We start from the raw sequence: 23,083 nt of genomic DNA, 5'->3' as shown, positions 1-23,083 counted from the left end.
GGTAACAGGAAGTGACCGGAATTATGAGTATTTCTTTTTTTGGCCGTCAAGTATCTTGTGACTTAGTGAAATGATTTTGTGAGTCATGTAAATAATCTTCGGTAAATTTCTAGCCTAATAGACCTATTAATTTAGCTGTTTGTAGCTTTTATTGTCTAATGCCTGAGCCACCCCTGTATTTTATTGTTTGTTGGTATGTTCCAATTCCAGGGGCTACAGGTGTATATAGCCAGTTTCAGTTGCTCAGGAGAGCTAGAGAAGGGAGGATGTCAGTCTGTGGAAGGCTCTGGTGACTAGTTTGCAAAAGTCAACTTATATACAGCTGTATCTTTGCATCACATTTGTAATAATTTGCATTTTTCAAAATTCCATAAATTTTCCAATTTTTTCAAAACGTATGAACCGTGATAATTACACTTGTGCGCTAAAGAAGCTGACAAAGATAACAAGTGACCCACTGTTGTGATACACAAACTAAAGAAGCTGACAAAGATAACAAGTGACCCACTGTTGTGATATACAAAACACTGGGTTGAACCTGAAGTTACCCGGTAATCGCAAATCTTGCTTCAGAGTATAGGCCTCAGGTCAGACACTTCCTGGAGAATTTTCTCATGATGATAACAAGACTTCAGGAAAAAGTCTGCCACATAACTCCCAATAAAGCCACAACATGTACACTTCATATACACGTATTTCAACATTCAGCTTTTGTGTGGATTAAACAAACAAGATAACATTAATTAGTTGCATAACATGACCCTCGCCCTATTCTTCCTGTATCCTCTGGTAATTTCAAATAAAGCTGCTTTAATGTAACTTATAGTTTCATTGTAGTGATAGTTGATAACATTAAAACTCTTGAGAAATATGTCTAAATGCTCGTTTGTTTGCATCTCAACCAGGAGACCATTCAGGAACATAACAACCCTTAAAGCCGTATGTCGTGTTTACACTTCAGTTTATGTTTGTAATAAACAAACAAAATAATGTGTTAACTCTTTGTTAGTTTGACATAGTTCTTCACGTTCAAACAACAACATTCAAACACTTTAGAAATGTGTCTAATGCTAATTTGATTTGCATCTTTACCCAAAAGACGGTTGTTTCTGTGTGTCTCCTTCAAACTGTTATCATTGGATTGATGGGGTTATCAGTGGTTATCGGCCCTGTTAGTAATGGGTCAGTAGGCGCTGCGGTGCCGCGTCGTACAGGTATAAGAGGCTGTTATCATCCATTCGCATGGTTAATCACGGATAAATACGCGAAGACTCCAGATCCAATCCCAGAACAATCCAGGTCGCCGCTAACCGAAGGTCTGCTGGATAACGGCATATGTATACACAGGTAAGACCATTAAAATGAGAGCCTTTAAACTGTGATTATTTAGTCAATAAGCGTCAATAAGCGAAAACAATACAGAAAAAAATGTTTTATGATGGCGTGATATTAGTGTTGACATGAGATAATTGTTGCAATTGCGTTAGCTAACGTTATTGTATTATTAGCCTACATGCGTTACGTTAGCATAAAACGTTACTAATTAGCATGTTTTGTTTTAGCAAATGTCCCCATTAGCTTGACAGTAAGTCGTTTTCCACACTGTTCACAGTGTAAATAGTAGTTTTCCACACTGTTCAGTGTTAATAGTAAGGCATATTGCATGTAGCTGCTCATTAACGTAATCATACGCCTATTGAGTGAAATATTCAAACCCAAAACGTATTTTTATGGTTGCACCAAGGATTGCACCTGTAGCATTGTGGATACATCAAATGGACTCCAGGTGTCCAGAGTTTCATTGTATATGCATATCCATGAATTTAAGCCTGCCATGTTTGTTATAAGATGACTGTCAGTCTATTAGTAATAGATAGACTGTGGTGTCTATGTTGCTTATTTGTAAGTGAGCATTGAGGGAGGCTACCCTAAAAATTCATTGTTGTCCTGAACATTGAACTTCAAAAATAATACCCAAAAGCATAGGTCTGTCTGTCTCTATGTATGTTTGTATGTCTGTCTGTCTGTCTGTGTAACGTTAATACAAATCTGTCATGTGCAAGTTTCTCTCTGTTTGTGTTTCGGGTTGAAGATGGCCCAGAGAGGTAAGCCTTACAATTGCTAATCTAGGAGCATTGTCGAGTGTGTATGAGAAAGATAGTATGATATTAAAATACATAATTAACAATGACACTTGTTTATTACTGATTTATTGCTGACCAACTTTTTCTTTATTATTAAACAAGAGAGAACACAAATTAATGAAGAACAAAGGGAAACTTTGAAAACATTTTTTGAGGATGGAATGACACGGGTTGGTTCCCCCCTCATATCAAGAGCTGCATCAGATACTGGTTTGGAAACCAGTGTCATAGAAGTAAGGTTTACTTTAATTCCACGCTTACAATCAACATATCAAATAAATACATAATTCTTCTGTACTACTGGTAAAAATCTAAAGTTTTTGTTAACATCCCTTCTCTTCTCTGCTTATCTTCATAGTTGTCAGATTTCTCTACCAACCCTTATAGCTGGCTCAGGTTTGCCTTGGACCAGCTCTTAGTTATGCTGTTATAGTTTTTAGACTGCCGGGGGCACTTCCTTCTTTTGACACACTGGGCTCCTCTCTCCTCTCTCTATCCATCTGTGTGCATCCATGTCCTAGAAATGCTTGTTACTAACCTAGCTCTGGGGAGCTTATTCCCTGGAGTCCTTATGTTTTCTTACCCAGCAGTTTTCCTTGGATTAGGATGGCAACTAAATCATGGTTGCAGCTGCTGCTGGGGTCCTGCTCAACGCCCTGCTATGCCCTGCGGTGCCCTGTTACGTCCTGCTATACCCTGCTACGTCCTGCTACACCCAGCTACACCCTGCAGTGCCCCTTTCGTCCTCCGCGACGCCGCCTGCAGTGCCCTGCTACGTCCTGCTATGCCCTGCTACGTCCTGCTACACCTTGCAGTGCCTTTCCAGTGCACTGCTACGCTATAAACACACACACACACACACACACACACACACAGTAACTCTTGGGGGTAATTATTGTAATTGTATATAACATCATTCTGCTTTACTGCTGGTAAAAATCTAAAGTTTTTGTTAACATCCCTTCTCTTCTCTGCTTATCTTCATAGTTGTCAGATTTCTCTACCAACCCTTATAGCTGGCTCAGGTTTGCCTTGGACCAGCTCTTAGTTATGCTGTTATAGTTTTTAGACTGCCGGGGCACTTCCTTCCTTTGACACACTGAGCTCCTCTCTCTTTCCATCTGTGTGCATCCATGTCCTAGAAATGCTTGTTACTAACCTAGCTCTGGGGAGCTTATTCCCTGGAGTCCTTATGTTTTCTCACCCAGCAGTTTTCCTTGGATTAGGATGGCAACTAAATCATGGTTGCAGCTGCTGCTGGGGTCCTGCTCAAACGCCCTGCTATGCGGCCCTGCAGTGCCCTGTTACGTCCTGCTATACCCTGCTACGTCCTGTTACACCCAGCTACAGCCTGCAGTGCCCTGCTACACACTGCTATGCCCTGAAGTGCCCTGCTACACACTGCTATGCCCTGAAGTGCCCTGCTACGTCCTGCTATGCCCGAAGTGCCCTGTTACATGCCCTGCTACGCCCTGCAGTGCCCTGCTACGTCCTGCTATGCCATGCTACGTCCTGCTACACCTTGCAGTGCCTTTCAGTGCCCTGCTACGCTATAAATGGACGGGACACACACACACACACACACACACACACACACACACACACAGTAACTCTTGGGGGTAATTATTGTAATTGTTGGGTATTTGTAAATTATAGTGTGGTCTAGACCTACTCTATCTGTAAAGTGTTATGAGACAACTGTTATGATTTGATACTATAAATATAATTTAATTGGATTCAGTTTAATTCGTGTAATTCTCTTTTTTTGTGTTTTCTCTCTTTCAGAACTGGATTGGTAACTACAAGAGGTCCTTTAAAGCTTGTTCTAAGCCAGGGCCGCCAAAACAAAAACTTTACACAAGAGAGCTGTCACCGTACAATCTTTTTTGTCGGGACATTCTCAAAAACAAAGGTGATGAACAATATTTAATTGATGCTTTTAATTGTTATACTAAATGGACTGTTGTTGTACATAGCGGCCCTGTTTACATCAGGGGTTCACAAGGGTCATTAAACAGATTTTCAAGAAAGTATTTGCCAAGTATTTCACAGACTCAGTGTAAGACTGCTGTGTCTATTGAAAAGAATCATCAGGTGATCTACTGCAAACGCGTTATATTGTTTTTGCAGCGTTGTTACAGGGTTTTATAAGCCAAGTGAACCAGTGTGTTGGACAGATTGACAGATTTTCTCTGTATGAATTTACTATATAAAGAGATGCTGACTCTATGGTGTTAAGTTTTCTGTTCATCTATTTTTGTTCTCAGGCACAATGAATGACATTAAGGGTAGGTGGTCCACATTGAGGGAAGATGTGAAGAAGCAGTATGTTCAGGAGGCAGCAGCACTGAAGGCACATGGGCAGTCACAGGACCTTAGCCCTGAGATGAGGGATCTTAAAAATAAAGGGCATCTGAAGAACCTGAAGTTAGAGGTTTGGAAAGAAGCTTTCTTTGCTAGGCATTAGTGGTATCATTATAGTATTAGATGTAAGGATGATTGATGGCAATTGTGATGTGAGCAGTACATTGTGACAGACAATTGGAGTGTTTATCTGTAGATTATTTTAGAATTTCAAATGAATTCATCCCAAATAAACATTCCATCTGATTTTTAAACATCCAGGGTATACTAAATCAGGTCCTCCGATGATTCACGTACTCAAACCATATCCATCCAAATGTATGTTATAAGCAATTATTAAACATGAAATGGCAAGCATAAAATAAATAAAAATAAAAGAATAAACACTGTAAGACCACAATTAATCTGTAAAACAAAGTAGTTGGGTCAAGTGTTTACAAGGCTATCGGCATCAAATATTCTCACATTAAAAAGATTGTCGAAGGCTTATACCACCCCTCTCAAACAAAAATTTTTTACTGGTTGGGCTAGTCTATTCAGATCAAGGTGGTCAATTGAAACATTAGTAGTCACATACGGCTATGAGTCCATTAGAATTAAAATATAACGTTTGTCCATTTTGTTTATAATCAATTATTTACTATTTTTGTGGTTTGCTTGTTTCTCTAAATATTATAAAGGTGTCCAAGCTTGAGGCTCTGGGTGTGGAGATGGCCATTTTATCTTTTGACACTCAAAAGGCCAGCTTAGAGGTCTTTGGAAGCGAGTAGCAAGAAAGCCACTGTGTTCCTTGACTCAACGGACACAGTGAACAATTTTGCACTGCATTTCAAAGGTAATATTTGTTGTATGAAAGTCCACAGAAATGGACTCAGCCCCATAATAGTGCAAATATACATAAAACAGTTTTATGGAATTAATTGTTGTCTGTTTTCACATCTGCAGCCAGCTCCTCAGCCAGCTCCTCAGCCGCAGCACCTACTAAAGAGCCCATCAGTGTGCTTTTGAAAAAAGTACAAGATCTTTTCAACCAAAGATATAGTAAGCATACGTTCAAACACTTTTTTATTATCAAATTAATAAATTATGTATCTAATGTACCCATCAACCATAAGATTATGACACTTTAGCAAAACTAGCTTTCAACAGGAGGGAAGTCAGAATTATCCAACTGTGTAACATGTGCATGCATATGTGTGCCCATGTCTTTCAGAGGAGGCCGGAGGTACTGGAAGGCTCCCCTACCTATCCATTTTAAATAACGATGATGTAACAATCAAAGTTGCTGGGCTGCCCATTGGACTTGACCTCAAGAAGCCCTCCTTCTACGGAAGAAACCAATTAGAGGCCATTTTGGCAGCTGCTGACCAAATTTCATTTGAAATAAGTAAGTGATATTAACAGTGGCTGTTGTCTTTCTTCACTTGTGTTCCTGCAGACCATTTGGCTCTATGCAAAGTTGGGAAAATAAGTTAACTAAAGAATAACACAGGCCTTCATGTGAGTCTTTGTATAGTGCTGGGCCATTGCAGACATCCAGAACAGCTTTATTGCATTTGCGTCTTTGACAGTTTGTAATGATTGTTACAATATTCCTCAGTTGGAGTTTTCATCATTATGGGGGGTTCAAGTCCCAGTACGGACCAAAGTACAGATTGTGGATTGGTAGATCTAGAGATGCCAGTTCCTGGGCACTGCCAGCAAGGCACCGTACCTTCTCATTTTGCTCATTAAACTATTAACTATAAACTATTAAACTAATCTTCATTGATAGTGCTATGTGATTATTTGTTCTCCAGTAATGCGGGAAGACCAATTATTTGTTATGCTCATATTACACATGTTTTCCTTTTTCCTAAACATATCAATTAGATACAACACAATGCAACCCCACTGACATGGCAGAGGGAATGTCCGAGCACATGGACGCAGAAGGTACGCTGAGTTGTTTTATTACCTCCTGGGCACTGCCAAGGTGATCTTTAGCAAGGCACCGAACCCTCCCAACTGCTGGAGATCAATAAAAAATATGAATTAAAAAATGTAATTAAATTTAAATGAATATTTAACATTAAACTTAAGAAGCACATGTCACTACATATGTAACTTTTGTAATTCAACCTCATTACACAGCATATTTGACCACTGTCCACATGTCTGATGCAAATTATATGATGAAATTTTCACCTTTGTGTCATGGTTGAATGTCCTTAAATCAACAGACACAGCAGTTTGCATCCAAAAGAAGTCAGTGGAACAGATCTTTGAGGCTATGTGTGGAAATGGTATTTCTTGCAATCTTAATACATTTTGAAAAACAATTGCTACAAATCATTTACTTGTTTGAAAATTACAATATATAGATACAATATTTATCCAAGTGACATTAAACAGCTTCTATAAGCTTGGTATCCTGATCATTTCACACTTTAAATTGGCTGTTGAGATTTAGATTTAGATGTTTACTATAACCATTGACAGTATACATTTTAATTAAGAATCAAAATTTGCATCTAGAAAGATGTTATTGTGTTTTCTTTTATGTTCTTTAGGTGCACAGCAGATGGAAGGAGAGTCCTCAGAAGCCACTAATGTAGCCATTGTGATGACTGAAGATGAAGGTATCTGTCCAAACTGTGGTTATATATATTTAACCAGGAAGTCCAATTGATACTAATAATGCCTTTTTCAAGCAGCAAAGATAAAAACAAGTAATTTCAAAAGGTTACAATACTGCAATATGTAATCACAATTATGTTATTACAGGTGAAAACTGGTTGAACCTAAAATGCATTTGAAAAAAAGAAGTTGAAACAACTGAAAATAAAATATAAGAACAAAGGTTCTGACATGAAAATTGGGGATATTTCCATGTACAACTAAAAAGGCCAGGGGCCTCATTTATAAAACCTGTTATGCAAGAAAAAGTTGCGTGAAGCAGTGAAGTGTTAATTTTCGTCGCAACATTCCTCGCAATAGTCGGGATTTATAAAGAATTTCCATGCGGTAAAAATGTTCCCAGTTTTCCGCTTGGCACTTTTGACCACACGTGTGATTGTGCGTAATGCTCCCAAAGTTTTGTAGACAGTGTTTTAGTGAACTCCGATGGTATGCCCGTTTTCCGAACCTAACCCAGTTATGGTTTTCCTGAACCCAACAATCCCGTTCTTGCTAAACCGACCCAGAGCCGGCGGTAAAGTGAGGGGCTGCCAGCAACGGGCGGGGCAGGGATCCTCCCACACAGCTGCTCTCCCTGCCTCTCCCGGGAAATGTGCTGTGTGTGTGTGGTGTCTGTGTGTGTGTCTCTGTGTGTGTCTATGTGTCTGGCGTCTTAATGTGGTCGGTGTCTGATTGTAGGTGTCTGTGTGTGGGAATGTTGTCTTTCTGCACCTGCTATTCCCACAAAGTTACCAAATTGTTACATTTCAAGCACTTTCACCTGTTTTGCACCAATAATGATCCAAAATCTTGTTTCTATTTTTTACCTTTTTAATAGTTGAATTTCCTTTCTCACAAAAACGAAAATTATCATATGATCATAAATGTGATCTCACAGGGGTAAATGGCAAATATGAACCATAAATGATGTATATATCATTGGTAATTGAGCTAAATCTGTTAAGTATTAAGTTTGTGTAACAAAAATATGAACACCACACAAGGGTTAAAGCTTCCAAACAGGATTTAGTTTGGATGTTCTACCTCTGTTAGGAGCACATTCGATCTCACAATCACTGAATCGGTTTTTTTCCCATTTTTCCGTTTCGTGATTGGTGATCAAGGGCTCCTTTCAAGGCTGGAATATTCATTGATTGATTATCATGGACCTTATTAGGACAATTTTTGCAAACAAAATCTTTCAGAATAGAATCTATGCACAGTTTATAAATGAGGCCCCAGGCCTGTTATCTATGGAAAAAAAAACGACAGTTTTGTGTTTTCTGACCATGGTAACTATTGATAAACTGAGGTGCAGGTCACCTGATAAAATGTGTCACTAAATAATTACTTAAATTATCTCCCTGATTTAACATTTTCAGAAATTATTTTTTCATTTTCCACCCCCTCAGCCCCCTCTGATTGTCAAACCAGCTCAATTTAAATGTCAACTGGGCTCCACAGTCTTTTCTGACTTATTTTATTGTTATTTAACTTTGCTTGGTGTTTAACCGTTAAAAATCTGGGAGATTTTCATTTGGCAAAAGTTGTAAATGAAATGGCTGCCTTAGAGACATTGTTTTATATATGTTAATGATTTCAACTAACTGGTTTCACTTCCAAAATATTTCTGTATGTTTTTCTTTCCGGTAGATGGAGGCAATTTGTGCTGTGTCTGCCGCATCCATTTGCTGGCAACCAAAAGAAGAAAGTGCTACAAAGAAGTGGCGTTCATGGTCTCAGTGCTCAGTGTGTCAATCATGGTCGCCCATACTGTTTTAAAAGTGGTTTTACAGAAGCATGTGCCTTCATTGCCGGTCAACACACCATGCAAACACCCTGATTTCTAGCAGTCTATATCTAGGTCCATTGCCACCGAAACTTCCACGGATGTCCCTCATTTTCAGCTGATGTCCGTCCCCTTCCTGTTTCTTTGTGTTGGCAGTAGTTTTGTGTTCTCTGCGGTAGAAATCCAGACAGCTAGCTAGACTATCTGTCCAATCTGAGTTTTCTGTTGTAATATTTACGATGTAACGCATACACAAGTTTGAGGTTTTGTGTTGATGGCCCCACTGCATCCGTACAAACACACACACTCGTTTAAAAAGAACCCTGGGGTGTTTGGTCGGAAAGTCCAGCTTGAGTGAATTGAAAAAATCAGTGAAAGCTCATTTGAACTCTGGTGCATGTCTGTAACGGATTGTATATGTGTATACTGGATTTGGCCGGCAGCCTTGAGTTTGACACGTGATTTAAAGCCTGTTAACATTTATTAGGTGCCTGTTCATCATTTTCATTAAAATAGACTCCTTGTGAATCTTGCCTCTACATGCCTTTGGATTACACTTATATATTTTAATTTACCCTAGTTAAGATTCTTTGTACTTTATTGTTGTTTATTGGTTCCATCAATGTGGTCCCTTTCAAACCGTATTACAATGTGGGGAACATTTAAAGTTATATTGTAATGAATTGAGTATACCTGTTGGAAATAAAAGGTATCCTATTTCTCAGTTTCATTATTGGCTTACCTATTCAATACCCAGGGTCACTGTATGATTTGATGTTTTACATAACTTAAACTTATTTTCCACAGTCCTACTACCCAGACTGTTAGAATGTCCTTGTTTATTGTCACTAGTAGGTATTTTGCAAAATTGATATTGAAAAGAGGGTTTATGTCAAAGGGATTAGTAAACTTATGAAAACGTGGGCATACAGTTGGAAGACTACACTTTATTTCTAATTTAAAAATAAATTAAAAAATAATGGTTGGATTTTCAAATGTGCAGCATGACATTAAGTATCAAAAGAAAATATGAAAAGTACAACAATTGATACATCAACAAGATAGAAGAAGAAAAGCTACAAGCAAAGAAAGGAAAAAAAAAACATAAGATAAAAAAGATACAGAAACGTAAGTACGCTACACAACACAACCCAACAGCTAGCACAAGACAACCATTGTTTTCATTGGTTGCTATGGACGCTGCTTTAGCTGAGGCTGAAACCATTGACATATGGCTGAAACCAGCTAGCTTGCATCATGGCTTGCATGACGTACTTCCACTCACAAGTATTCTTTACTGTCACGTGTTAAGCTTTTCTTTCTAACGTTTTAGAGAAAATATGAAAGTGTCCGTGACAACTCAACAATATGACGGGTTTATGTTAAGGATATCCGTTTTAATTATTATCCATTGATTCTGAGAAGTACATTTTATTACGTCAGTTTGGATAGCGGAAGGCTAGGGGCGCGTTCGAATCATGGTTAGAGCTGTCCGCCGTGGATGGGCTCCATTCCATTTCAAATTGCCGCCGGTCGGCCGCAACCCACATCCAAATGCCACTAGACTATATCTCTATTAAGAAAAGACGTTTAATAGCCTGTGATTGTAAAATTTTATTTATGTCATTTGATTGTATACTTCAAAGAATATGTCGCTGGGGATATGTTACTATTAAATCAGCGTTCTTGAAACATAAAACAATTTCTACATAGGCCTACCATCTGGTTGGATTTTACAGTACTAGGCTAAATAGGCTATGCTATAGATTTGCCAAACATAGCTGTAGCATTTAGTTGCTCACAGTGACAGGTGTTGGAAGGAGGAAAATGTTAAGAGAAAAACTAAATATTTGCCTTTTGTAAAGCTCAAAATAAAAAATTTCAATGGAGGAATAAATAGCCTACAGAGAATACAACAGGGCCTAGGGCTACAGTATGTGTCCTCTTGGTTTTGAATAACACTAATAATACACGTTTGATTTACAACCCTAATAGCAGCATTAACATAATAGCCTATGCATGCCATGTGTGTCCCAAACAGAAATAAACTCTGTGTGTGTGTGTGTGTGTGTTAAATATGTTTACACAGTCAGAAACAAAAAAACAAACAAAAAGCTTCATTTTATATATTAAGCCTTGAAAGTGCTCTCTGAAACTACACCTGAGATGGCTTGTGTCTGTGAAATGAGAAAATTAAAACTTTGTTGTAGAGTTGAACCAAATACATTGTTGGAAAGGTCTTGTCCTGGAGAGTAACATATGTTAGTATAAAGATTCTTCATGGCTCCTGCTTTGAATGACCGCCCTTTGAAACGTCACTCTGGTGCATGTTTAAATGCTTGTAATTCAGTAACCAAGGGGTTAGAGACATGGGACCAAGTGTTATAAAAAGCTCTTGGCCTCATCTATCAAGTCATTATAGTCAACAACTGGGGTGGTGTCAAATACTGTTAAAATGTAATTTAATTAATTTTAACCAATTTAACAATTACATATTTGAAATATGATTACATAGATGCGTTTACTATACACCTAAACCCCTCACTCTACTCTCATCTCAATATTTACAACCTCCAATTCTAAGAAAAACGGTAATGTTTTAAAAACTACAACTCCCTGTAGCCACGCCATGTAGCTTGATACAAATCAGCACTACAGTTGTAGTTCTTCTGGTTTGCAAATTAGGGTTGTAAACTAGGGGTTCTGAAAAGATATATCTACTGAATATATCAAATATCTAGTAAAGCCGAACTAGTAATTACACGGCATCTAGATGTTCTATGTTAAGAAAAAATGTATATGTTGGTTTATTTCAGATATATAGCTAGAGCTCAACATTGACTACCCACTTTTTGAATGGCTCTGCTTCCGGAAGTGTTTTTCCCCCCATTCGAAAATAGCTGATATAAAGAGTTTTAAGCCTGTAACCATGACAACCAGCTACGAGATGAATAGTGAGCATAAACCATTTGATTCGGCACAAAAAAAACATTTTGAAAACGGCAAGAAAAGGCATATATATCTATGGAAAAGGCAAAGGTAGCCGTTCGTATTTTTGCGGGGTAAACGTTTCTATGGTAACAGCGAGATTGGACAATCAGAGACGTTGCTGTTACCGCTAGCATTGTGGGTAGTGTTGTTTTGTCAATGTACTTCCGAAAACCTTCTGCTACCAAAGACTGAAAAAAACTTTATTTAAGTGTCCTTCTTAGAAAAACATACTGTACAGATATATTATGGTATTAAGTGTTAAGTGTAAGGTCATTCAAAACACCAAAGCTGGCTATACATTGAGTACAACAACGCTTTAAAAAGTTACTTAGACAGCAGCTTCTACAAAAAAGTGTTTATTTATTGTCCAAAAAACAGCTTGTTTAAATTTTTTTTTTTGGTTCACATTGGCAGGACAGTTCAGAGCTCAAGAAAAACAAACATGGACTTTTTGCAGTTAGACTAATCAACTAATCAGCAACACAGCATCAATTAGATCCAGATCAGTTACAATGAAAACACACAGAACCTAAACTGTCAGTTTGTTGAATTTTGGTTAGCGCTGAATTAAGGAGACATTTTGAATGATAAATAGCAAAGCATACAAGCTTGCTCAAACTATTCATTAAAAACCAGGAAGCAGCAAACCAGCCCTAGTCATGAGTGCTTACAGTGCTAGTTGCTGTCATTATCATCATCATCATCATCATCATCATCATCATCATCATATACCAGTGTCTGTATGCTTGACATGGGGAGGTCCTGAGACAGGTAGGGGGTTTCTGGGACGACATAACTACATGTTGCAGGAACAATGTCTGGTACATGTTGGTGAAACATCACAGTGGCATGATGTAGCTTTCTTTCCAGCTGTTTGAGACGTTGGATTAGAGCAGCTTTTGCACCAGGCTGCTCTGTGTCATTGATGGCAGAGCACAGAAAGGCATGCTGCTGATTGAGGTGTTCAGTTACAGTTCTCATTTCCTTGTAAAGCATGTGCTTTTCCTCAGCTGCCCGTGTCCTCATATGTAAGGCATCAATTCCACGCCTTTTCAGACTCCTTGAAACATCATCTTCTTCAATCTAGTAGAAGACATAAGGAAACAAAGTGCTATCTCATGTTAGCAGGTGGTTGATGACAATGATTGCCAGGTAGTTGTGGTTACTAACGGCGGTTGTCAGATGGTTACTAGAGTGATTGCAGTGTGGTTACTAGGTTTAGGTAACTAGACTTACAGTTTCATCAGAGCAGAAGTAGACAGGCCAAGAGGGATCGCATGCTTCCTGAAAATCAATTGTTGCAGGGAAGATGCTCATCTGCGGTGGCCACTGAATACTGTTGTATTCCTTGATTGCTTGTCTCAGTCTCTTGTTGGAGTTGGCTACCTGCTTGGACAGTCTAATGGCAATGCCCTGCCCATCTGAAACAAAGTTAGAAAACACACATGCAAAGAAATGAATTCATTAGTTTGTATTATGGTCCTTTGAAAAGTTAAAATTCAAATCTTAAAATCTACTTATTGTATCTACTTATCCTAGAGCTGGGCAATATATCAATATTATATTGTCTTAGATTTTGGATATCGTAATATCATAAAATGGCATAAGTGTCTTTTCCTGATTTTAAAGGCTACATTACAGTAAAGTGATGTCATTTTCTGAACTTACCAGACTGTTGTAACTGTTCTATTATTTGCCTTTACCCACTTATTCGTTATATCCACATTACTGCTGATTATTTATCATATATTATATTTTATCATTTATCTAAAATCTCATTGTGTAAATATTCTGTGAAAGCACCAATAGTTAACACTACACTATCGTTGTGGTATCGATATCTAGGTATTTGGTCAAAAATATCATGATATTTGATTTTCTCCATATTGCCCAGCCCTAACTTATCCACAGCACTTTACCTGGATATTTTCTTTTCAGATGGAGGAGGACTGCTCTCTCCCTTGATTCAGTTCTTGCCTTGCATTTAAGTTGGCCTCTGAGGTCACTGTCAACATCTTTAAGGGTAGACTGGAAGTCTAAATCAGATTCTTTCCATCTTCTCCCAATGCGGGGTGTTTTTGTTTCAATGTTCAGCAGAGAGTTCTCAATTCTACAATGGTCATCAAGTAAATATTATTAAATGTTATTTAGACACTTGATCAGAGAACAGCAACAGACAGATACAGCCTACTTACTCTGTTCCATCCTCCATGTACAACTCACGAGTTCCAGATCTATACATTACAAGAAGTACAGCACAAGAATTCAGTAGTTACCTACCAGAAATCATTACTGTGGTACACCTGACCAAACACTGTAGAAGTTATAAGGAAGGCCTTGGTGGTACTGCAGCATTATAGCAACTCTTCATTTATAACAGGAATCTTCAACAGGGGGTCTTCAGAGTCAATGACCCAAAATTGTTGGGTCTTAAAATGAATCCAACATATTATGAGTTGAGCTGCTTATAGGTGGGCCTATAGGTAATTAATAAAAAAGTTGGAAGAGTTTCCTAAAAAATATGCTGTTATTGTCTCACCCATAGCTATGTAATCACACCTAGGCTTCCATGTTGAAGCACATCAGTAGGTTACTTAAAGATGGGTGTAATTACTATATAGTCTTACATCAACACATTGAAGTCTTACTTGAACTTGTAAAACTGAATCAGATTGGTGATGTAGTCCCTTTTCCATCTACAGACAGTGTCTGGAGAACAGATAAAGACATTACTACTGCTACTGTTACTTCTTTACCCTCACAGTTTACAGGATTGTATTTCATTACTGTACATGGAAAGGTACAGTGCCTTGCGAAAGTATTCGGCCCCCTTGAACTTTTCGACCTTTTGCCACATTTCAGGCCTCAAACATAAAGATATAAAACTGTAATTTATTGTGAAGAATCAACAACAAGTGGGACACAATCATGAAGTGGAACGAAATTTATTGGATATTTCAAACCTTTTAAACAAATAAAAAACTGAAATATTGGGCGTGCAAAATTATTCAGCCCCCTTAAGTTAATACTTTGTAGCGCCACCTTTTGCTGCGATTACAGCTGTAAGTCGCTTGGGGTATGTCTCTATCAGTTTTGCACATCGAGAGACTCCTTGCAAAACAGCTCGAGCTCAGTGAGGTTGGATGGAGAGCGTTTGTGAACAGCAGTTTTCAGTTCTTTCCACAGATTCTCGATTGGATTCAGGTCTGGACTTTGACTTGGCCATTCTAACACCTGGATATGTTTATTTGTGAACCATTCCATTGTAGATTTTGCTTTATGTTTTGGATCATTGTCTTGTTGGAAGACAAATCTCCGTCCCAGTCTCAGGTCTTTTGCAGACTCCATCAGGTTTTCTTCCAGAATGGTCCTGTATTTGGCTCCATCCATCTTCCCATCAATTTTAACCATCTTCCCTGTCCCTGCTGAAGAAAAGCAGGCCCAAACCATGATGCTGCCACCACCATGTTTGACAGTGGGGATGGTGTGTTCAGGGTGATGAGCTGTGTTGCTTTTCGGCCAAACATAACGTTTTGCATTGTTGCCAAAACGTTCGATTTTGTTTTCATCTGACCACAGCACCTTCTTCCACATGTTTGGTGTGTCTCCCAGGTGGCTTTTGGCAAACTTTAACGACACTTTTTATGGATATCTTTAAGAAATGGCTTTCTTCTTGCCACTTTTCCATAAAGGCCAGATTTGTGCAGTATACGACTGATTGTTGTCCTATGGACAGAGTCTCCCACCTCAGCTGTAGATCCCTGCAGTTCATCCAGAGTGATCATGGGCCTCTTGGCTGCATCTCTGATCAGTCTTCTCATTGTATGAGCGAAAAGTTTAGAGGGACGGCCGGGTCTTCGTAGATTTGTAGTGGTCTGATACTCCTTCCATTTCAATATTATCGCTTGCACAGTGCTCCTTGGGATTTTTAAAGCTTGCGAAATCTTTTTGTTCAATCCAACCGGCTTTAAACTTCTCCACAACAGTATCTCGGACCTGCCTGGTGTGTTCCTTGTTCTTCATGATGCTCTCTGCGCTTTACACGGACCTCTGAGACTATCACAGAGCAGGTGCATTTATACGGAGACTTGATTACACACAGCTGGATTCTATTTATCATCATTAGTCATTTAGGTCAACATTGGATCATTCAGAGATCCTCACTGAACTTCTGGAGAGAGTTTGCTGCACTGAAAGTAAAGGGGCTGAATAATTTTGCACGCCCACTTTTTCAGTTTTTTATTTGTTAAAAAAGTTTGAAATAGCCAATGAATTTCGTTCCACTTCATAATTGGGACCCACTTGTTGTTGATTCTTCACAAAAAATTACAGTTTTATATCTTTATGTTTGAGGCCTGAAATGTGGCAAAAGGTCGAAACGTTCAAGGGGGCCGAATACTTTCGCAAGGCACTGTAAGTATAACATATTTGCAATAGTCTTTGTTAATAATATTCATGACCTTATTACAATATTAAAGACATTCACACAGTCACTTCAGTTGCATACGTATTGGTTTCTGTTTCTGTTGGGCTAGTTCGATCTCCCTTTTCTTCCATCTCTCCATGTCTCGCTCAGAAACCAACACTAGGCAACAACAAAATAACAGGAAACAAGACAATAAAAAAGAAAAAAAGAAAACCGTCATTGCTACATACTCACAAAATGCGCTTGTAAATGGAATCTAAAATTCTTCCATTCACAACTATTGTTGACTGCTTCTTATGTGCAGGGTTTACCTGGTGCCTCTCTGATGACAGATGAGATGTCTTCTTGAGCGAGAATTGATATTTTCTCTGCTCTGTCTAATCTTTGCAGGAGCTGGACCTCTGTAAAGAAAGTTTAATGTACTTATGCTTACCAATTTGTGTGTGATCAGCTTAACTCCAAAATATATCAATTGTTTAGACATTAAACAACTTGGCACAGTGGTAACACTGAACAACAAATTTAGACAGGTTATACAGCAGTGGACAAACCCAGGTCAGTTGATTTCCTCCGTCCATAATGTAAAAGGGCATCAGTCAGCAGGTCAAGGCGGTGAGATGGAGTCATCTCCTTTGTGACTCTGGCAAATCTTCGGAGGAAAGACCACAGCCTTTCCATTCCTTCCCCATCTGTGAGCCCAAACCCTTCAAGCCGCCTGGTGCTGTACTTGATCTGTGATTAAAGCAAAGTCTTAGAATATCACATGCACTGACATTAAGCATTATTCTACTACAGTGGAAACTGCTTATAGTGATCATGGTTACAACGACCAACTGCCTATATGGATCAAAAAGCTTGGGACAGAATAATTCATTTGTGTGTGGTGTGTGTGTGTGTGTGTGTGTGTGTGTGTGTGTGTGTGTGTGTGTACATAAGCTCGTCATGTGATATTTTCCTCTACTCACACCACTGTGGCTCAGTGAGTTATTTTGCCTTCCATTTCTTGCTCTGCTTGCGGTTTCAGACTTTTATGGTGAATAATTATTGGCCCTGGTCTCTCACAGGAGCAGGTAGACCTACTGTAGGTTTTATGAGTGGAGTGTAATGCTTTCACCCTGACCTTTCAGACTTGAAGGGCTTGGAGCAGGAGAGGGCCCTGATACAGTTTATGTTATTTTAAATCAGTAGCAAAGCTGTCCATTTCATTACTTTATATTAATGTAATAATTATAGAAATTAGATTTTAATCAGCATAAAAAATAAACAAATTTGCTTATAACAATCAATTTACAGTTATTAACTTGACCCGGAGAGATATGAACACTGTAAGCGGTTTCCAATATATCACTAAACAGTGCATCTCTGAAACAAGTCAAACACTAGGTGGGGAAATGTTAGAATAAAGATTACTTTAAGGCATTTGTACTTATCTCAGGTGTACAGTGGATAGACATAAAAAATGGATGCCAAAAAGAGAGCAAATTATGAATTTACCTGGCAGGGCAATTTGTGTCCATAAATGTGAAAAGCTGGAGCGGCCAAGGAGAGGTTTTGTGGTATGCCCTCCCTGATTTCTAGTTGAACACAGTATGGCATAATTTTGAGTTAATTTGTCAAGGTCTTTTATCAAATCAATAATTCAGTTTTACACACAAAAAAAAAAGTACTTACGCGGAAATGTGAGGCAACAACACAGGCAATGTCATAGACTACTCTGAGGTGTATGTTCTTGTCCTCACGTCTTCGAAGAAGCTCATCAATGACATACAGAGGATAGGCTAATCTATTTCAACACAAAAATGTGAATAATGAAACACTTCATACTGAGGAAAAGTGAAGACTTAATAAGAACACTCAAAATGATACAAGCATAAATAAAATGAAAATTAGAATGGTGGCAAGGTTTAAATTTTGCAATATTTTGAAATCTCCCATATACATTCCATGAGATTAATATTTGGTGATTGAAAAAAAATGTATAAGCTGTTTCCAATTCAAGGTCTGCAGCCTTCGAAGGCTGCAACTGTAGACCGAATGGCTTATGTTAGGTTCATGTTATCCTACGCATTGAAATTGTTGATAAAACAAAGTCAGTATGGCAGTTTTTGGGGATTTTATAATTCTGACCGTAGTCAGACCAATGTCATCAGACTGTCGTCCCCACCAACACTGGTAATACCACAAACTTGTTTTACCATGTTAGCCGCGCTCACACTTTGGAGCAGAGCCATATTTGCCAGCAACGTCCAACAACATCTGCAGCTGCTACACCGCACAAGCAGCAGACCACCATGGAGAGGTACTCTGCATCAGCGCCTTACTAAACGCTACAAAGAAATAACGAAGGCAGACATGCTGAGCACTGTCCAGAAGCCAGGTTACCAACCTAGCACTAAACCTGCAGAAAATAGTTCTTCTCAGGTTTCTTATATTTAACATTTTGCACTTTATGAAGCATTTCTTACTTATTACTTAATTTTGCACCTTAATGTTAAGAGATAATTGTTAAGTGTCATTATGATTTTAGACCTATGTTACATTTTAATTATTTGATTGTTTTCCATGGTTGTGTTGACATTTCTGCTTTTATAACTGAGGGGATTATAATCAGAGGAAGGTTAAGTTTAAAATAAAAAGGTTTAAAGTCATTATATTTTTCTCCTGGTCCTTATTTTAAATAGGTAATAAAAAAATATCAATAATTATCAATATCGACCGATATTAAACACTTATATCGTGATATAGTTTTTCAGCCATATCGCCCGCCCTAGTCAATAGTCATAAATGTCACTACTTGCCTTTCTCCTTGGCTCATGTTGACAAACATGCGCGCATTTCATGACGACAGGAAGCTCCAAACACTCCTGTAACATCAAGTTTCTTTGCTTGTTGTTGGGACCTCAGAACGTTGCCAGCCTTGAAGTTACTGCAGTCCTAAAGATTTAAGGAACTATTCGATTTATGAGCACAATAATGGTCTTCTTCCAGGAGTTACATTTAACATTTCATGGACTCAGATTTTTCAGTCCTAATACAGTATTCTGCAACTGTGACTAACCTCGTTAGGCTTTGAGCCGTCAGGATGTTAAAGAAGGTATTCCTCTACATCCTTTTCATCAACAAACATGCGGGTTCCATGAAATGGCTCAACCACACTTGTCCCTGAGCTTTGCTTCCGCACAAGGCCAAAGTTGGCATTCAATGTCACTATCATATCTCCATCTGCCTGGGAAACAAACATTTACAGTAATCCTGGTTAATCTCATACAGCCTTCATAAATGCAGGTTGTACCAGAGAACACCTGGTTGATACGCTCATACTAATATTGTCACTATTTTATGATAATACCTTATACAACAATTAACTGATTTTGCGATATAAATTTAATGCCAAAAGGTCATAAAAATGGCAAATATAGTTAATCAAACAATAACCATGCTAGAACTACAACCAACCTTTGGACATGCTGGGCATGTGGTCCCATCATCTAAGTGTGGGCAAACATCTACCAAACTTCTTTGTCGAAAGTGGTAATGCCTAAACTGGGATATGGATTCTCCCACCAGGGCTCTGTAGAGTGCGTTAACCTACAGTATAAGCAGCATTTTCACATCAGTGAAAACCTTTACTTTTCATACAATTACACTTCCTAAATAAAGTCCAAGGTGATGGTAAGACATTATTTTTATAGAAAAATATCAATAATAACTTTGCATGTAACTATATAATCCTAGACAGTTCCATAAATAATAATGACGCAGTACAATCAAAGTAAAAGGTCCAATTGTCACATCTATGCGGACTGGTCAGTCTTCCATGAAAGTAACTAAAATCTTCACTTCATAGACATGACTTCTAACTGACCTCTGCAAACTGACTTACCTCTGCAAGTGTAAGGTTGTTTTTCCAGCGTAGGGTGTTGCAAAAACCCTCAACAGAAACCTGACACTCGAGTGACAGACAAACAAAAAGCTCTAGCAGAGGGATGGAAAAGGCTGTCTGGGGCTTGTCGGCTGTTGCTGGCCAGAGCCCATACCTTAGCAGAGTGCAGGCTTCTGGTTCACACGCACACATATTGACAGTGACGGTGCAGAGCTGTCCTGCCAAATAAAAAGAGGGAAATAAAATAAAAACATAACAAAGTACTACTATAGAGACACATACATTACTCGACATTTAACAGGACTGGATTCCTCAACTTTAAAATTAAATACATTACATACACATTTTTTCAATGTAAAATGACAAACCTGTGCTGATAATGACCTTCATGTCCTTCATGTACACAGCATGGGTGCTATGGCCTTCAGGTAAGTATAGGAATAACCCCAGGGAAAACGGCTCATAGTAGGCATTCTGTAAGAAAGATTTATAGCTCTAAGAAAGTTTTTAAAACAGACTGAAGACACAAATAATTGATACAACATAGTGCTAAAATATTACCATAACAATTTAAAATTACTTTAGTTATGTCTGTATGTATGACTGCATGCTATTATTCTTACATTCCACTTATCAGGTAGGTGCAGTGAATTTCTGTGAGTCCTCTTCAGACAAGCCTCACAAAAGACTGCAGTTGTGCTGCACTCAATGCACCTATAATCAGCATCTTCTAGGCAGACAACACACTGCGTAGTGATTGGTGCTGAACATTTAAATGACACCTTAAGCATGTCATCCTTGACTGCATCCCAGGCATGAATCTCTCTCTTCTTTGCCTTACTGTATGCAGTCTCAGAACATGAACTAGGTGCCACATCAGATTCAACCTGAGGTGTAACAGATGTGGAAGGGTCTGAAGGGTGGGTCTGTTTGGCGCTGGGTTGGGGAAGACCTTGACTAAGGTAAGAAACCTTTGCACGGCCAGCAATACACCTCCTCACCACCTTAATCTTAACGCTCCTGAAGCGTGCACTCTTACTAGCTTTTCCCATATCTGAAATCAAAATATTTGGCAATTATTTATTATTGTTATATATATGTGATAGATAGATAGATAGATAGATGGATAGATAGATAGATAGATAGATAGATAGATAGATAGATAGATAGATAGATAAGCACACAGAGTGTGCTTTTGGGTATTATTATTATTTATTTTTAATTCACTCAATAGGCTTATGATATAGCTTCTGTGAAGCGTTAATGAGCAGCTACATGCAATAGGCCTTACTATTAACACTGGGAACAGTGTGGAAAACTACTATTTACACTGTGAACAGTGTGGAAAACGACTTACTGTCAAGCTAATGGGGACATTTACTAAAACAAAACATGCTAATTAGTAACGTTTTATGCTAACGTAACGCATGTAGGCTAATAATACAATAACGTTAGCTAACGCAATTGCAAAAATATCTCATGTCAACACTAATGTCACGCTACACGATATATGCAATAGGCCTTACTATTTACACTGTGTAAATTGTGGAAAATTACTTAATTTCAAGCTAATGGGGTCATTTACTAAAACAAAACATGCTAATTAGTAACATTTATGCTAACTTAAAGCAAGTAGGCTAATAATAGAACGCGTTCGACTTACGTGCAGTTTAGAAAAAAACGGAGTGTCCCCAAATGACGAGGGTCTTATTTGAGACAGGTTATGGTAATGGTTAAGATTATGGAAGCACAGGTGGTTTAGCAGGTTCATAGTTAATTAAGAACGTTGTATGGGGAATTTGGGACACTTAACTGCACGTATACCATAACGTTCTCATGTTAACACTAATGTCACGCCATCTTAAAAAAAAATTCTGTATTGTTTTCGCTTATTGACGCTTATTGACTAAATAATCACAGTTTAAAGGCTCTCATTTTAATGGTCTTACCTGTGTATACATATGCCGTTATCCAGCAGACTTCCGGTTAGCGGCGACCTGGATTGTTCTGGGATCTTTTTCCCCCTTTTCTCACACTTACTTCTTCATTGCCTTTACAAAAAACACCCCAGACCCATCATCAAACTTCACGTTCATGTCCTGAGGCAATGTGTAAACCTCCAGCCTGATCAGGGTGTAGCCGTTCTCCTTCAAACTAGCACAGACCTGGGCCTCATTCAGTGGGACCGTAGGGATCTTTAACCCAGGCGCCGCAATATAGTAACTCATTCCCAGAGCTCCGATGAGCAGGAGGTGGCCACCGGGCCGCAGGAGCCTTCCAATGTTGCCCAGGGCCCTGGTGAAGGCAGCCAGGTCAGGGCTGGCACCCTCCAGACAGTAGGAGGACATGAGACAGTCGGCCCCTGCTGCAGGAAGGACATCAAGGGCCAGAGGCTGAGGGCGGTGCACGTCAACGTGGACAATGTCCATGATGACCTGACGTAGCCTGGCAGCCTTCTCTGTCCATGCTGAGGGCCTGTTAGAGACAGTGAATCACCAAATTAGATAAAAACAGCTATTGTAAATGCACACAGCATTTATCTGCACTAGTTATGTAATTCATACTGTGTGTGACTCCGAAGCACACTGCACTGCATGGTAGTGATTTAGGTGTTCATTAGCTATAGGCATAGCTCTAGGGATGACATTGAAGGTCTGTTGGTCACTCGGTCCACCACTTTCACAACTTTTGCATGATTTGTATGATCTCCTGACCTCTCATCCAGTGCCACCAGCAGTTCAAAGCTTTCACTTATGCTGTGAAATATTTCTACATCTACTGGATGAAATGGTCCAACATTTGGTACAGACATTCATGGTTCCCAAATC

At 38.8% G+C, this 23,083-nt stretch overlaps 3 protein-coding genes and 1 pseudogene across 3 annotated transcripts; 1 reads left to right on the top strand and 3 right to left on the bottom strand.

Moving 5' to 3' along the window:
• The first annotated feature begins 1,320 nt into the window (after positions 1-1,320).
• Positions 1,321-9,016, top strand: LOC120555310 (annotated as a pseudogene).
• Positions 9,017-12,239: 3,223 nt separating this feature from the next.
• LOC120555309 lies at positions 12,240-17,934 on the bottom strand. The gene is made up of 9 exons (XM_039793972.1): positions 17,867-17,934; positions 16,924-17,104; positions 16,684-16,773; positions 16,454-16,531; positions 14,595-14,655; positions 14,142-14,180; positions 13,866-14,056; positions 13,183-13,367; positions 12,240-13,029 (listed from the first exon to the last, which is right to left on the bottom strand). Exons 2-9 carry the CDS (start codon positions 17,048-17,050, stop codon positions 12,622-12,624), a joined length of 1,179 nt encoding a protein of 392 aa, XP_039649906.1. The 5' UTR covers positions 17,051-17,104; positions 17,867-17,934; the 3' UTR covers positions 12,240-12,621.
• Positions 17,935-19,457: 1,523 nt separating this feature from the next.
• Positions 19,458-22,291, bottom strand: LOC120555308. The gene is made up of 6 exons (XM_039793971.1): positions 22,205-22,291; positions 20,879-21,309; positions 20,624-20,729; positions 20,256-20,473; positions 19,829-19,960; positions 19,458-19,598 (listed from the first exon to the last, which is right to left on the bottom strand). Exons 2-6 carry the CDS (start codon positions 21,305-21,307, stop codon positions 19,458-19,460), a joined length of 1,026 nt encoding a protein of 341 aa, XP_039649905.1. The 5' UTR covers positions 21,308-21,309; positions 22,205-22,291.
• Positions 22,128-22,730, bottom strand: LOC120555312 (phenylethanolamine N-methyltransferase-like; the record flags this gene model as incomplete). The annotated part of the gene is made up of 1 exon (XM_039793975.1): positions 22,128-22,730. A coding segment is annotated over one exon (439 nt), but the record flags the coding sequence as incomplete, so codon positions are not given.
• Positions 22,731-23,083: the final 353 nt, after the last annotated feature.

Source organism: Perca fluviatilis, unplaced genomic scaffold (assembly GCF_010015445.1).
Source record: "Perca fluviatilis unplaced genomic scaffold, GENO_Pfluv_1.0 PFLUV_unplaced_scaf_71, whole genome shotgun sequence".
Lineage (NCBI taxonomy): Eukaryota > Metazoa > Chordata > Actinopteri > Perciformes > Percidae > Perca > Perca fluviatilis.
Note: the sequence above shows the minus strand (reverse complement) of the source record. Positions and strands in the feature narration are given on the sequence as shown.